The 15,847-nt window shown below is 55.7% G+C and overlaps 1 protein-coding gene across 3 annotated transcripts in view; it reads left to right on the top strand.

The window, feature by feature from the left end:
- Positions 1-10,803, top strand: part of FAM222A (family with sequence similarity 222 member A) — a 28,445-nt gene extending 17,642 nt beyond the window's left edge. For all 3 annotated transcript variants that reach the window (XM_063172887.1, XM_063172886.1, XM_063172885.1), the window contains one exon: positions 8,633-10,803. In XM_063172887.1, the coding sequence (XP_063028957.1) occupies positions 8,633-9,843 (1,211 nt within the window). In that variant the 3' untranslated portion in view covers positions 9,844-10,803. The remainder of the gene's footprint in view (positions 1-8,632) is intronic.
- Positions 10,804-15,847: the final 5,044 nt, after the last annotated feature.

Below are 15,847 nucleotides of genomic sequence, written 5' to 3'. Positions count from 1 at the left end.
CCCCCCCATCTCTGTGCCTCCCACATTGGTGTGGTTGCATCCCCACCGGTCTGGGGCATCCCACAAAATCCATCCTGCTAAAGCTGGAGGTGACTTTGCTGCTGTTGCCTGTGGTATTCCCAAGGCTGTTCCATAGGAACCATGCCTTGAGGAGGATGCAGGAAGGTGCCAGAGCCCTTCCAGCCCTGCCTGTACCTCCCTCTCCAGCAGAGGAGCAGGAGCCTGCAGAGCACAGCAGCATCCTCAGGAAAATATCACGTCCAATTAACTCCAGCAGCCTGGTCCCTTTTGATTTTATCCTGGGCACATTACAGGAATCCTGAGCTTTATTTAAATTATAAATCAAATAATGCCCCTCTCAGCTTGGCCAAACTCTTTGGTTGCTCCCCCTCTCTCAGCAGTCGTGGAGCAGTGGATGGTATTTAATGAAATGTTATATTCCATGTGCCTGGGGCTGGGAGTGTGGCAGGGAGCAGGATGTGTGTCCCCCTAAAGGGGCTGGGAGCCATGGGAACCTGGTGAGCATCCTCTGTGGCTGGAGAGGATGAAGAAGGATGGAGAGGGGTTATTCACAATGCTGTGGAATGGCAGGGTGATTTGGAGTGGCCTCACACTGCCAGAGGGAAGGGATAGATGGATTTTTGGGAAAAAATTCTTCCTTGTGAGGGAGGCGAGGCCCTGGCACAGATTGCCCAGAGCAGCTGTGGCTGCCCCATCCCTGGAAATGTCCCAGGCCAGGTTGGACAGGGCTTGGAGCAACCTGGGACAGTGGAAGTTGTCCCTGCCCATGGATGAAGTCCATCCCACTGGATGAACTTTAAGGTCCCTGCAACCCAAACCCAAACCAGATTCTTTCACCATTCACATTCTCCATGCCAGGGGGTCCCACAGGAGCTGTCACCTCAGCCCCATGGGGACAGTTTGATAAATGGCTCTTTGGGGGTGGCACAAACCCTCACAGGGTATTTAATACCCTCCCTGGGTATTTAAACACTAACGAGGAGATGGCCCTAATGAGAGGTGATGGCCAGGGCTCCCTGCCAGGGCCTCAGCTCCAGGGTCACCCACGGCTCTCCCTGCACCTGTGGGGACACTAATCAGTGATAAACAGTTAATTGCACACGGGATGAGGCCCCATTTAATGGCCTCTCGTTACCCAATTCTGCTTGTTCCAAGGGCATTTTCATTAGAGCGGCTGCAGCGAGGCTTTGCTTTTGTACATACCCATAAAATATCATTTTAATTTCATGAGGGGTTACACATGAGTGAAGTAAGATTAATTCTTTCATTTTCAGTTTCTGGAAGGGATCGGTTAATGATGGTTCTGTGTATTTATATACGTGCCATAAAAAGGAGTTCAATTAACTGCTGGGCCCAAAATGTGCTGTTGACTTGGCACTTTCCCTGCCAGGAATTGCTGCAAAAACACTTTTCCATTGGTCATGTGTGGGGATGGAGGGTGCTGCTCAGTGCCCATCTCCTGCCAGGTCAGAGCCCTGGATTTGGGGTGGCTTTGGCTGGTAATGGTGCAGTGCACGAGGAGGTTTGGTTTGTGCCCCAAACTCCCCAGGATTGTGATGGTCCATTGGTCACAGAGCAGTGGCAGACCCCAGGATGGGGCACCCTGCTTTGGGGGTGCCCACCCTGCTCCTCTCAGCAAGTACAGAACCTGTGTCTTAAATTAATTAAAGTATTAATTGGCTGTGGATGAGTGAGCAGAGGGGCTGGGGGCAGCTGGAATGAGCTGCAGGGACAGCAGAGGTGCTGGGGTCCCCTCCTGATGGCATCAGGGCTTCTGAGAGGTGGCACTGGGATGGCATTGGGCTGGCAGTTGTGTTGGGGTGCCCTCAGGGTGCCTTTGGGGTGGCTTTTTAGGGCTCTGTTGGCTTCACATGGGTGGCACTGGGGTGGCAGTTGTGTTGGGTGCTTGGGCAGTGTCGGGTGACATACAGGTGACATTAGGGCAGTATTGTGGCAGCATCAGCTGAAGTGGCACTTGAGTATCGTGAGGGTGGCATCAGGACAGCATTAGGGTTCATGGGGGTGGCATCAGGGTGGCTTTGGGGTGGCAGTGGGGCAGTATCAGGCTGGCTTTGGGGTGACATCAGGATGGCATTGGGGTGGCGCCAGGGCATCCTCGCGCAGGGGCGCGGTGGCTGTGGTGGCACAGAGCACGGTGCCTGTGCAGGGCTAATACCTCGTGGAGGAGACAAATGGGAAGTGACACGTGTGTGTGTAGACGGGTATTTGTGGTGACGCTTTGACTGCAGATAATAAAGTGCTCGCCCCGAGGTGATCCAATTCAGCAGCCGCCTCGGCAGAGCCGCGCGCGGCGAGGGGGAGAAGAAAGGGGAGGAAGAAAGGCCCGTCTGAAATGACATGTCAGCCTAAAAAGGGAACGTGTTAACGGATGAATATCTGGGGACGGCGAGCCCGGCGCTTCCCTTTGTGCTTTGTCATGAATTTTGTTGTCTTTGCAGATTCCGGCGCCGCCGCCGCCGCGCGGGGTTTGCCACCTACGGTTATTCAGATGGATTCCTCCCGCTGTTGTTGCTGGAGCTGGGTTAATTTAAGCCCCCAGAGCTGGGTTTGTCTCGGCTCCTGGCACTGGGGATGCTCCACATCAGGGCTGGGGGGTCCCACAGTGGGGGCTGTGCCGTGGGGACACAGCAGTTTTGGGGACGTGAGTGCTGTTGTCCCTTCAGTGATGGGGAGGGCAGGCAGGGACCCCCATGGCACCGCTGCACCACCCATCCTGGGGACACTGCCACCACTCTGTGCCACCCATCTTGGGGACACTGTCACCATAGAAACTGCTCTCATGCAGGGTGGGAGGGCTGGGGGATGTGGCAGCCGCCCAACCCGCCTGGAACAGGGGGCACAGTGCCCACAGCACCCCCAAAAAACCACATGGCTGCTCTCCCCCTGCACCCCCCCATGCCCACCCTGCTCTGGGCAGGGCAGCATCCCCCAGGCACCCCCCAGCTCCATCTGGGACCCCCTGGAATGTGCCCTGCCCTTGGCTGGGGTCACTGGTTCCATGTGCCAGCTGTGCCAGGCTCGGCCCTCCAGGGCAGCCAGATCCTGCCAGGCAGCTCTGCTGCTTGGGGCACAGACCCAAAACTTGAAGGACTGTCTTGATTTGTTAAATGTAGCAGCTTTTGTTTGTTTTCTTGCAAGTGTTTTCCAAATATTGAGGTTTCTTCCAAGTGTTTTGCAAATATTTAGGGTTTAGCTTTTACAAAATCTGTTCCCAGCGCGGCAGGCGGAGAGAAAGGGGATTTTTGATGCTTTTTGAAGCTTGGAAGGCATTGGGATTGCCTTGCTGCGAGGGGAGCAGGGATCCTGGTCCCAAAGCTGGGGACGAGCTCTCTGCTCTCACAGAATTTAATTCATTTGGAGGCTGCAGCACTATTATTTTTTAATAACAGCCATTGGCAGGGCTGCTCAGGTCCCCAGTGTGCTCCTGCCTCCTCTCAGCATCGCTCCCCTTCCCACCCCTCCTGCCCCTGTGCCAATTAAAAACCCTGCCTAATTGCTGCCCTTCTGCCCTGCCAGCTCAGAGAGGCCGGGCAGGAACAAACCAGGAGCTCAGGGCTGGAAATGCCAGTGCTGTTCTGGAAAAGAGGCAGGGCAGGGCAGGATGGAGGGTGAGGATGAGCAGGGAGGGTGAGCTTGGGTAGGATGCTCAGGACCCCAGGAAAATTTCCCTTCCCAGGGTGAATGTGGCAATGGGACCACGTGAAGACAGAGCTGGGAAAGACACTTTCCTTAAGCTGATTTTTGAGGTCGAGCCCTCCATTGCAGCTTTTTTCCCATCTGAAAAAGGGGTGAAAAGCCTTTTCCTTTGGGACCACGGGGAAGGCCAGGCCCATCCCCTGCTCAGGGAAGCTTCCAGCCAGCCACACGTCGCCTTCGGCAGCTTCATAAAGATTCCCCGCCGAGATTACTCCTTTCATTTATTGCAAAATATTGTAGTGCCTTCGATGTGTAAAAATAAGGATTGTCCCATCTTATCTTGGGAAGGAATGGGGGGAGGGAGGGAGGGAGGGAGCAGCACGTGTCTCTCGTGCTGCTGTTAACCACTGAGGTGCCACATCCCCTCTCAGCTTCTCCCTGAGCAGTCCTTGCTCAGGGCTGTGATCCCCAAATTGTTCCTTCTGTGCACCCAAACATCCTGATGCTCCCCATCCCCTTCCAGAGCTGGGCAGCTGCCAGGCACTGCAGCCTCGTGGCACAAATTAAAGGCACAAATTGCTGGTGCCCGTGTTCATCATCATCCAGGGAAGAGGGAACCCAGCCAGGGATGTTGTTCCAGCACCATCCTGGGCGTCACACAGCACCTGGAATGTGGGAGCAGAGTGGAGCTTCCTTCTGTGTGCTGAGTGTCCATCCTGCCCTTCCTGGTCCTTCCCAGTACTGAGCATCCTTCCTGGTAGTGAGGATCCACTCTGTCCTTCCTGGTTCTGAATATTCCTCCTGATCCTCAACATCCTTCCCAGGACTGAGCATCCTTCCTGGTCCTGAGCATCATTCCTCTCCAGGATGCTCCATCTGGGCATCCTTCCTGGTGCCATTTTGATCCCACAGCTGTTTTAACCAAGTTAAACCGAGCTAACCCTGATTAATTTCCCCTCCCTCCTTTCTTCCCATCTTTCTTTTTTTTTCCTTGACCTTGTGGGCTGTGGCTGCAGCCAGGCTTGGTGTGGGGGTCCCTGGGGACACCAGGGATCAGAGGAATGCAGGGGATGCAGGGAATACTGTGCATATGGGGGATTTGGGAGATGCAGGGAATGCTGCATGTGTGAGGGATGCCAGCAGCAGGTGGGCACATTTGAGGAGGTTTTGGGAGAGGGGTTTCTCCCACCTCTCCCACCCTTCCTGCAGCCATCCCTGCTCCCTGTTGGACATTTTGCCTCATCCTGCTGCTCTGGGCACAGCAGGGCCGGAGCTCCCTGCTCCATAAACCAGAGATTTATCCCAGACCGTGGCCCCAGCGGGGTCTGGGATTTACATCTGTGTCTGGGACTGGGTTTGGTGGCCAATTTGCTAAAGTAAAAAGTTGTTTAGCTGGAGGCATAATCTCATAAGCCCGTGCTGCCATTAGCTGGGGTCTCCTCGCTGCCATGGCTTTCCAATAATGCTCCAAGCAGAAGCTCAGAGTAATATAAAAAGCCATCGGATTATTACTGCGGGCGATGCATTTTCCATTTACAGTAATAAAATACCGAAGAAACAAAACAATTTAAAATTCCAATAAAATTCAAACCAAATCTTCGGCTGCTGAGCAGATTCAATTATTTAGCCGTTATTGAGTGCAGGCTGGAAAAATAGAGCAGGTCAGGGAGGGAGGGGGGATCCTGGGCAGGGAGGGGGGTGCCGGATGCATCCCATGGGAATGCCAGTGAGGGAGGGAGCTGGAAGGAGGCAGGGAAGGAGCTGGGAGGAAGAGCAGGTCGATGGCAGTGCCTGGGGTGGGTTTAGGGATGGCAAGAGGTGGTGATGGCCGTGCCTGATGTGGGTTTAGGAGTGGCAAGAGGTGGTGATGGCTGTGCCAGCAACTGGGGGATCGGCCATGCATCCCTGACCCACAGGCTGCGATGCTCCAAGTTCAGGAGGAGATGAACATGGAGGACAAACAGCATTCCAGGTTCAGGAGGAGATGGACACAGAGGAAAACCAGCAAGAGGCAGTGTTGGGCTGGCTCCAGGTTCAGGTTCAGGAGGAGTTGGACAGGAAGGACAAACAGCGAGCGGAGGACAAACAGTGAGCAGCAGTGTCAGGGTAGGCTCTGATGCTCCAGGGTCAGGAGGAGATGGACAGGGAGGACAAACAGTGAGAGGCAGTGTTGAGGCTGGCTCCAGGTTAAGGAGGAGATGGACACAGAGGAAAAACAGCGAGAGGCAGTGTTGAGGCTGGCTCCAGGTTCAGGAGGAGATGGACAGGGAGGACAAACAGCGGGAGGCACTGTCGGGGCAGGCTCCGGTGTTCCAGGTTCAGGAGGAGATGAACACGGAGCACAAACAGCGAGCGGCAGTGCCAGGGTAGACTCGGATGTTCCAGGTTCAGGAGGAGATGGAATGGAGGACAAACAGCAAGAGGCAGTGTCGGGGCTGGCTGTGGGTTCAGGAGGAGATGGACACAGAGGACAAACAGTGAGCGGCAGTGTCGGGGCCGGCTGCGCCCGCCGGTGCCGCGGTGGCTCGGGCGAGTTTGCATCCCGCAGCAATTAGGGCCCCTGGAAAGCAGTAATTACTGCCGAGAGCGGCAGCGCCGCCGGCAGAGCGGCTCTCTGTAATTTTCCCGGCGGGGGTGCGCTGCGTCACCCTGAGATGTGACAACACAACCGAGTCGGTGCCTTGTCACATCCAACGCAGCTGGAGCAAGGAGGCGACAAAGGCTGCGGCGGGCACGCGCCCCGGCTGGCGGGTGGCAGTGCCCTCGGATCCATGCTCGGATCCAGGCTCGGATCCAGGCTCAGATCCAGGCTCGGACCCAGGCTCGGATCCAGGCTCGGATCCAGGCTCAGATCCAGGCTCGGATCCAGGCTCGGATCCAGGCTCGGATCCAGGCTCAGATCCAGGCTCAGATCCAGGCTCAGATCCAGGCTCGGACCCAGGCTCGGATCCAGGCTCGGATCCAGGCTCAGACCCAGGCTCGGACCCAGGCTCGGATCCAGGCTCGGACCCAGGCTCAGATCCAGGCTCAGATCACCCTCTTGTCCCATGGCACAGGGCCAGCCCTAAAGTGTCACCTGTAGCCTCCGTGCTTAGGGACAGGGTTTTGGTTATCCCCGTCAGGGAGCCCTCGTGACCACAGGTGACACCACCTCCTTCCCTCCCTCTTGTAACAGCTCCTTGGTTTTTTAATATTTTTTTCTCGGAAAGGACCATTTTCCACAGAATGGGCTCATTAAGGATTCTGCAAGTGTCACCAGCTAATTAGTGTTATGTTAATTGAGTATTCACGATGCTGCCACCTCCAAGGACAGTGGTGCTGGCATGAAGGGGAATGCAGATGTGCGTGCTGTGCCATTCTGTGCCGTGCCATTCCATGCTGTGCCTCTGGGCAGAGAGGTCCCATTCTCAGCCTCCTGCACCCACTGGCTTGGGGGGTTCCCATGCCCAGCAGAGCCCCCTCAGTGCCCTGCTGGCCCTGCAGGATCTTCCCAGGGCTGGAGGCTCAGTGCCTGGGATGTCCTGGTGCCACACGTCCTCACGTGTCCTGCCAGAGGGAGCTGCAGGTGCTGCTCCTCCCGTGTTCCGACAGCTCCTCTAAATCCTCCTCAAAGGCACTGCTTTTAATTGGCTTAATACACCTGTTAATGACAATGTCTATTTAAGACACCTGTAAAAATCCCATAACATCAGCTTAATGGGAGCCATGGCTGGCGCAGGTGCTGCGTCCTGCCTGGGCAATTACTGCCCTGATGGAGAGCATGGGGAGCACGCAGATTTGCCATGGATGGAGAACATGGAGAGCATGGAGAACAGCCACAGCCTCGCTGCTGTGTCCCCTCTCTTCTGCTGGGAGCAGGGGTGATGTGGAGAGTCACAGATTCCAGTGCATCCCTCCTGCTGAATCCTGGTTTTAAGCAATGTCTGGTTCATCTGGGCATGTCAAAGCCATGGAAATGTCACTCAAAGTGGAACTGGGACTGGCAATCCCCTCACAGGGAACGTGGAATGTGCCCAGAGGCGCAGCTCTTCCGTGGTGACTTTGCCACCCAGGATGTGGTGGCGTCAGGGGTTGCTGATGCTGGTGGCATTGGGAGCAGAGTGCTGGGGGGGCTAAACTGCCTCCACAAACCCTCCAGTTTTACCATTTCTCCCTTGCAAAACCTTCCTCTGGGCATGCACCAGCTCTGGTATTCCCAGTGTGCCATAGACATCCCTTGGCAGGGCTGGGAATTTTGGGAACCAACTGGGAACCAACCCTCATTCCCATGTTCCGACGTGTACGTGCACATGCCTCTGTGTGTGTGTGTGTGAGTGTGTGTGGAGATTTTAAACACCTAATTTATTCCATCTATTAGATAGATTTTGTAGATTTAATCATTTTCACAGTTGGTGGCTCATTGGATACTCAAGATAAACTCCAAATGAAAGTATAATGGGAACGACAAATGAGTTTTCACACCAGAATGGCAGAAACTTGCTCAGGAAAGAGTTTGAAAGGAACAAAACTATATACATATATAATTTTTTTTTCTGCAGTGGCTTTTGCTGACTCCAGTAGGTTACCACAGTTAATTTCACCAGTTTTGTTCATCTGTAAAATTGCATAAAAGTGACATTTTTGTGCTCATTATAGGAACTGCTGATTTATGGCTGGTAAATGCAATGCTTTTCCATTTTTGGTGAGGTTCTCGTAGCAGCGCAAAGCACCCATGAAATTGCTTGTATAATGTAGTTTAAATCCAATCTCAGAGAAAGATTCCCCCGTTGGGTAAAGTGACATTTCCATTCTCCACACCGAGTTTATTTTAGGCCACTTACAAGTGACTCCCGTCAGCGGGAGGGGACAGCTCGGTGCCGTGACCTGGTTTCTGCCTGGAGAGGTCTTGGGGAGGATGGTGGGAGGATGGTGCTGGGTGCTGGCACTGGATTCACCCCAAACTTTGCCCCCGCAGGCGAGACGGCCCCCATGCATTCCCCGCGCTACCCCAGCCCCGCCGAGCTGGACGCCTACGCACAGAAGGTGGCCAACAGCCCGCTGACCATCAAGATCTTCCCCACCAACATCAGGGTCCCCCAGCACAAGCACCTTAACCGGACGGTGAACGGCTACGACACCACGGGGCAGAGGTACAGCCCCTACCCGCTGCACGCCGGCGGCTACCAGGGGCTGCTGGCCATCGTCAAAGCCTCCGGCAAAAGCGTGGTGAAGAACTCGGAGGGGAAGCGGACTAAGCTCTCGCCCGCCCAGGTGGGCGTCGCTCCCTACCCCGCCTCAAGCACTTTAGCTCAAGGTCCCTCCTGCGCCGGGCAGCTGAGCTACCACGGCGGCCAGAAGCAGCTGGAGGGTCCCGTGCCCCCCAACGTGACGGTGGCGGCCTCGGTGCTGCCGCTGGCGGGCAGGAGCCTGGCGCTGCCGCCCTCCAACCTGCCCTCCATCCAGAGCATCATCTACCAGATCAATCAGCAGTGCCAGGCGCAGGGTGCCCAGCCCGGCTGCCCGGCCGTCGTGGCCGCCCACCCCAGCCCTGCCAAGCACGGCGCCTTCGCCCCCGGCTACGGCGGCACCGTGCTGCCCGAGTGCCGCAAGGGCGCCGAGCTGGCGCTGGGCTCCAACCCGGCCGCCGCCCTGGGACCCAAGGCGGGCGTGTACCCCGAGGGCATGGACTACCTGGTGTGGCAGCAGAAGCAGCAGCAGCAGCAGCACCTGCGAATGTACAGCGGGGGCAGCGGCGGCGGCGGGGCGCTCAGCAAATCCCCCGAGACGTGCGCGGGCGCCTCGCGGCCCTACGGGCTGGGCGGCGCCGCCGACAAGGTGAGCTCGTCCCCCTTGAACTGCATGCACGGCAACTTCGCGGTGGGGCAGTACTTCGCTCCCCCCTGGAACAGCATCCTGGTGACCCCCAACAGCGACTGTTACAACCCGCCGGAGCTGGGGGCCGCGCCCCGCGAGCTGGGGGTGCCCCCGGGCGAGGGGCTGCCCAGCAAGACCCTCTGCAATACCTCCATCCTCAGCAGCAGCCTTCAGTCCCTGGAGTATCTCATCAACGACATCCACCCGCCCTGCATCAAGGAGCAGATGCTGGGCAAGGGCTACGAGACCGTGTCTGTGCCAAGGCTCTTGGACCACCAGCACGCCCACATCCGCCTGCCCGTCTACAGATAAGGGACGGATGCTGCTCTTCCCAAACCCAGGGCGAGGACTTTGGCGCGAGCTGCGGGTGCCGGACCGCGGCGGCGAGGGCGGGGGGACAGGGAGGGGGACGCGGGGCTGGCTGCTGGAAGGGCTCCCGGGACACTGGCGTTGCACCGGGGTCCCCAGACTGGACACGCCCGCGACCCGCTGGAAGCCGAAGGACCGCTTGTCTATATAGCTCAGAAATCATTTTATCTCCACGAATGTGAACAGGGAATTGCTACGAGTTGCTGCTATCCAGGGAGGGGAGGCTCTGCTGCTGTGCTGGCGGTGCCCAGAGCGGGGCAGAGCCCGGGAGGCTCCAGGGTGGGTCCCAGCCCAGTGTGGGGCTGGGAGGCTCCGTGGTGGCCGGTGCTGGCCTGGCAGCTGTCCAGGAGGCTCCACAGTGGCCTGTCCTGGCACAGGAGGCTCCGTGGTGGCCGGTGCCAGCCTAGAGGTGGCCAGTCCCAGCCCGGCGTGTGGCCGCAGGGAGCTGGCGCCTGACCTGTAGCTGAAGTCCGTAACTTGCACTGCTTTGATTAAAGCTAATAACTGGGGACAGTCTGGAGGCTATTTAAGAAAAACACTTGAAAACTTGAACAGATTTTTTTGATTTTTTTTTTTAATTTTGATTTTTTTTTTTTTTTTTTTTAGTTGACTAGGCTGTACATCTTCGTGTTGGCTGCTACAGAGTCTCCTCCCACCCTTCTTCCTCCTCATCCTCCTCCTCTCACCCGGCCCCACAGTGGCCACGGCTCCTATTCCCACTCAACCAGGAGGTTGGGGACCCCCTCAGCCCCTCTCTCCTGGGAACCCCTGGCTCTCACACTTCCAGGCTGTTTTATTTCCCCCCTTACTGTCAGTTCTACCTTGGTTCCTTGGTTCTGGGTTGCGGTACTGGGGCGCTCACATACCTCCTTTTTTTTCTCTTTCTTTTTTTTTTTTTTTTTTCAAAAACCCAAAACAATTCCAAAACTATTATGGTCCGTTATTCACTCTGTGTAATTCTGTGTTTAATAGATTTGTTCATTTACAAAAGACTCCTCACCACGAAATACAAAGTGTTTTGATGTTTAAAGGTAAAAGAAGAATAATATCCCGATGAAACCCAAGGTGATTGTGCTCGGAAAAGAGGTACTGTATCCCTGAAAGCCTGTTCAAGCACTAAGTGCATTTACAAATCTCTGAGAATGTTTTTTTTTTATACTAAAATTGACCATTATATTCTACTGTGAGAAGTGCTGGCTGCACTATATTGTTTTAAAAATGAGAAAACAAAAATGAAAAAAAAAAAAAAAGAAAAAAAAAAGAAAAAAAAAAAACCAACACAAAACCCGCAAGCCGTGTGTCCGGATGGTGTTTTTCCCAAAGTAAAACCAGGATCTCGCTGGATGTGTGCTCTGGAGTCTCTTTGCTTTGCTGTGGCCTCCCCCAGAGCCGGGACACCCCCCCTGCTCCCAGAGATTTTTAGGGCACGGAGGAGCCCTAAAATAACCTGTTAATAACCTGTTAACGATGCTGAGCCATTAATCTGACGGCTCGCCTCACGCCCAAGGGGTGGCACATGGGACAAATCCCTGAGATTAGGGCTGTGGCCTCACGTGCACCCGGGGGACACGGTCAGGCACCGCGTCCCCATCCTGTCACCAGCACAGGGGGTGGCGCCTCTGCTGCCATCCATCACTCCTGTTTCCCACTGGGTTTCCATTGCAGGGCCATTCCTTGTGCCCAGGTGGGGTGGGGGCTCTCTGGAGGCCCTAAATCCGACCCTGCTGCTCTGCCCAGCAGCAGCAATGACAGCAGGATAATGGGATCGGATCCCAAATTGCTCCTGGGTGTGGATGAATCTCCCCAGCCTCCGTGTCCCATGGTGGGACACACGGCGTGGCCAGGGAGGGGACTGAGGGTGGCAGAGGCTCAGCTGCCTTCTGTGCATGACCAGGAAGGTACAGGGGTGGGATGGGATGGGATGGGATGGGATGGGATGGGATGGGATGGGATGGGGACGGGAATGGCGATAGGATGAGGATGAGGATGGGATAAGGGTGGGGATGGGATGGGATGGGATGGGATGGGATGGGATGGGATGGGATGGGATGGGATGCGATGGGATGGGATGCGATGGGATGGGATGCGATGGGATGGGATTTGGGCAGGACAGGGATGAAGATGAGAATGAGATGGAGACAGGGATGTGGATAGAATGGGATAAGAATGGGCAAGAGGGTGAAGATGGCAATGGATGGGACGGGATGGAATGGGATGGGATGGGAACCAATGGAGACGGGAATGGGGACAAGATGAGGATGGGGATGTGACGGGATGAGATGGGATGGGATTTGGGCAAGACAGGGATGAAAATGGGAATGAGATGGAGACAGGGATGTGGATAGGATGGGATAAGGATGGGGAAGGGGATGAAGATGGCGATGAGATGGGACACGACAGGATGGGATGGGATGGGATGGGATGAAATAGGGATACGGGCAGAACAGGAATGAAGATGGGAATGAGATGGAGACAGGGATGTGGATAGGATGGGATAAGAATGGGGAAGGGGATGAAGATGGCAATGAGATGGGATGGGACGGGATGGGATGGGAGGGAATGGGATGAGGATGGGGACAAGGACAGGTATGATGATGGGGACACAGCCACGTGCCTGAAGCTGTCCCATGCCCATGGCTGAGGCCAGGGCTGGCAGCTCCACTCGTTTCCTTTGCTCCTTTGCCCCACAAGGGCGTGCGTGGCTCCCTGGTATTTGTGGCACGCCGGCAGGGGACCTCTCTGTCACCAGCAGCAGCGAGCAGTGACAGCCGATCCGGGGAACAAAGAGAAATTGGGACAAAAGGAAATTTTCACAGAGGTTAACACTGCTGATGGGGGGGGTGCCACTGCCTGCCTGCGCGTTAAAATTATTCCGTCTGGAGGAAGATCTCTGCTCAGATCTTTGTCATTAAAAAGATGCCACATCAAAGGAATGTGAGGCTGGAGCGCGGCGGGGCCTCTGTGCAGGGCAGCCCCTGAACCAAAGGGGGACTCTACAAAGGCTGGGGTGCACGGAGCCGTGCTGGGGGCTCCAGGAGAAACTTTGCTCCCTCAGTGGTGCCCGTGGGAGGAGGATTCATTAGCGCTGCCTCCATCAGATTCCCCAGCTCGCCATAAATCAGGGCGAGTGGCTGGGAGCGACGGCGCGATCCATCTTGCAGGTCTCCAAGTCATTACATTTCATTAGGAGGTGTGCGGGGGTTTTTTATTATTTAGCAGGTTAATTCTGCCCTCAGATCGCTCCTTGGGAGGAGGATTGCGCTGGGGGAGGCTTCAAGTGCGGAACGCAAAATGAATGGTGGGCACCATTCCTCCTTGGCGGGCACCTGCTGCAGTGCCAGCTCTGCCAGGTGCAGGCGAGAACTGGGGGAGCCAAAAATGTGCACAGACACTGGTGGGAGATGGGGCAGGGACACCTGAGGTACATTCCACCACGGCCCCTTGCCCTGCCATTCCATGGAGCACAGCACCCACAATCACTGTGGGAACACACTGAAAGAAACTATGCTACTTCTGGCCTACAAATACCTTCCTATTCAAATTATCCCAATAATAATACCAATAATAACACAAATTTCCAAGGCAGGCGTGCACGAGGCTGATATTAAACTTAGCGGCCGCCTTTGCTGTTTGGGAGCGAGGAGGAGAGACAGGCAGTATAAATTGCGCGGCTGCAAAAGGACTTAAAAAAACCCATCTCTCATTTTGATTGATATTAGCTTCACAAATTAAGCTTTAGATTTATCTAAAAATAAATTTGCTTCCACGCTCCGCATTCTGGATGACAAGTGCTTTTCTCTTCCCTTTGTTGGGTTTGTCATCTCTGGCAGGGCAGGGCGGCGCGGGGAGGGGGCCAAGCACCCCCCGTTCACCAGCTGAGGCTGAAACAGCTCCAGATTTGGGGGTAAAAGGGCCAAAATCAACCCCTGAAGGTGGCAGAGGCTTCCTGTACTGGGATGTCACCATGGTGGCTGTGGTGGCTCTGTCCTCACAGGGCCACCGCAGGGTGCAGAGTGATGATGATGATGATGCAGGGGCTTGGTGACAGCTGTCCTTCCCACAGCCCAAATCCTTTTAGAGCTCACTGATATGTGGCCTCTTGGCTTTGGGGCATTAAGGTCTGCACGGGAGGGGAGAAAATTGGTTTATGTCTCATTTTACTGGAAAATCCCATCTCTGGTGCTGCAGCCGGGGGCAGCCACGGTGCTGAGCCCATCTCTGTCTGAGTCCTGCTCCAGGGCTCCCCAGCCACCACACACGGCCCAGCCAGGACTGCCCACTGCAGACCCAGTCAGGTGAAAGCCAAGTTCATTGTTTTCACCCAAGATCCAGCCTAGAAGCAGAGCAGCTCGGCTCCTCACTCTATTATGGAGCAGGAGCCGCCACCTCTGCCTCTCCCAAGGAGCGATAATGAAACATATTCATCCCTCACCCTGGGGAAATACTTAAACCACAATATGAGAGATGTATGTAAATCACATTTAAACGGAGACGGTGCCGTTAACGCTGACGGCGACTCATCGAGTTGGAAGATGAAGCGTCCCCTCTGCTGCTAAAGCGTTTGCTGAGAGAGCAGGGCTGTCCCCAGGCCCTGGCCAGGGTCTCTGCCAGTGTCACCGTGTCACCATGTCACTGGTGCCGGCCCAAAGTACGTACCGCGTACCAAATCCAGCTGTTAAAGGAACGCTCACCCCTGCAGGTGGCAGGGAGGATGAGGAGGAAAGGAGTTACAGAGGGGTGATGGATGGGATGGGCTGAGGATGGGAACGGCATGGGGATCCATGGGGATGGGCTAGGGGCGGGAGGGGATGGGGTTCGGATGTTTTGGGGATGCGGAGGGCTGCTTTGCCGCGGTCCGGTAGCGGCCCCAGCGCCGCGCTCGGGGTGCGGGCTCAGCCCGGGGACCGGGCCCGCATCGCGCGGTGTGTGCCGCCCTCCAGTGGAGCGAGCGCGAACTGCATCCCTGCCCCGCACCGGTGCAGGGTATCCATGCGTCACACCTGTACATCATCACATCCCTGCACCTGCACATCATCACATCCCTGCCCCGCACCCGTGCAGGGTATCCATGCGTCACACCTGCACATCATCACATCCCTGCACCTGCACATCATCACATCCCTGCCCCGCACCCGTGCAGGGTATCCATGCGTCACACCTGCACATCATCACATCCCTGCACCGCACCTGTGCACGGTATCGATGCGTCACACCTGTACATCATCACATCCCTGCACCGCACCTGTGCATCGTAACCGTGCGCCGCACCTGTGCATGGTATCCATGTGCCACACCTGCACATCATCACATCCCTGCACCTGTACATCATCACATCCCTGCACCGCACCTGTGCATCGTATCCCTGAATCGCACCTGAATCGCATCACACCCGTCACACTTGTACATCATCAAATCCCTGCACTGCACCTGTGCATCATATCCATGTCTCACACCTGTGCATCGTATCCCTGCACCACACCTGTGCATCATAACATCTCTGCCTTATCCATTACTTTCACGTGGATTCTGTGATTTTATTTCCTTAATTTCTCCTTTCCTTAACTCCCTTTAACCTGTGCATCATATCCATGTGTCACATCTGTACATCATCGTATCCCTGTGTCACACCTGTACACCATCATATCCCTGTGTCACACCTGTACATCGTATCCACGTGTCACACCTGTGCATCATAACCGTGCATCACACCTGTGCATTGTATACAATTGTCACACCCATGCATCATCACATCCCTGCACACCACGGCCCTGCACCACACCTGAGTTCAGCCCGATGGGTGACCATGCCCAAAGGCACGGCACGGCTCGGCACGGTTTGGCTTGGTTAGAATTTGGGGGCAGGAAGCTCCTCCATCCTGTCCCTCCCCAAACCCTGCTGGCATCCTGACTGTCCCACACCGAATCACTCAGCGCCAGGAGGACACGGC

This window comes from Melospiza melodia, chromosome 20, assembly GCF_035770615.1.
Source record: "Melospiza melodia melodia isolate bMelMel2 chromosome 20, bMelMel2.pri, whole genome shotgun sequence".
Taxonomy (NCBI): Eukaryota; Metazoa; Chordata; class Aves; order Passeriformes; family Passerellidae; genus Melospiza; species Melospiza melodia.
This window is presented reverse-complemented; position numbering and strand designations above follow the sequence as displayed.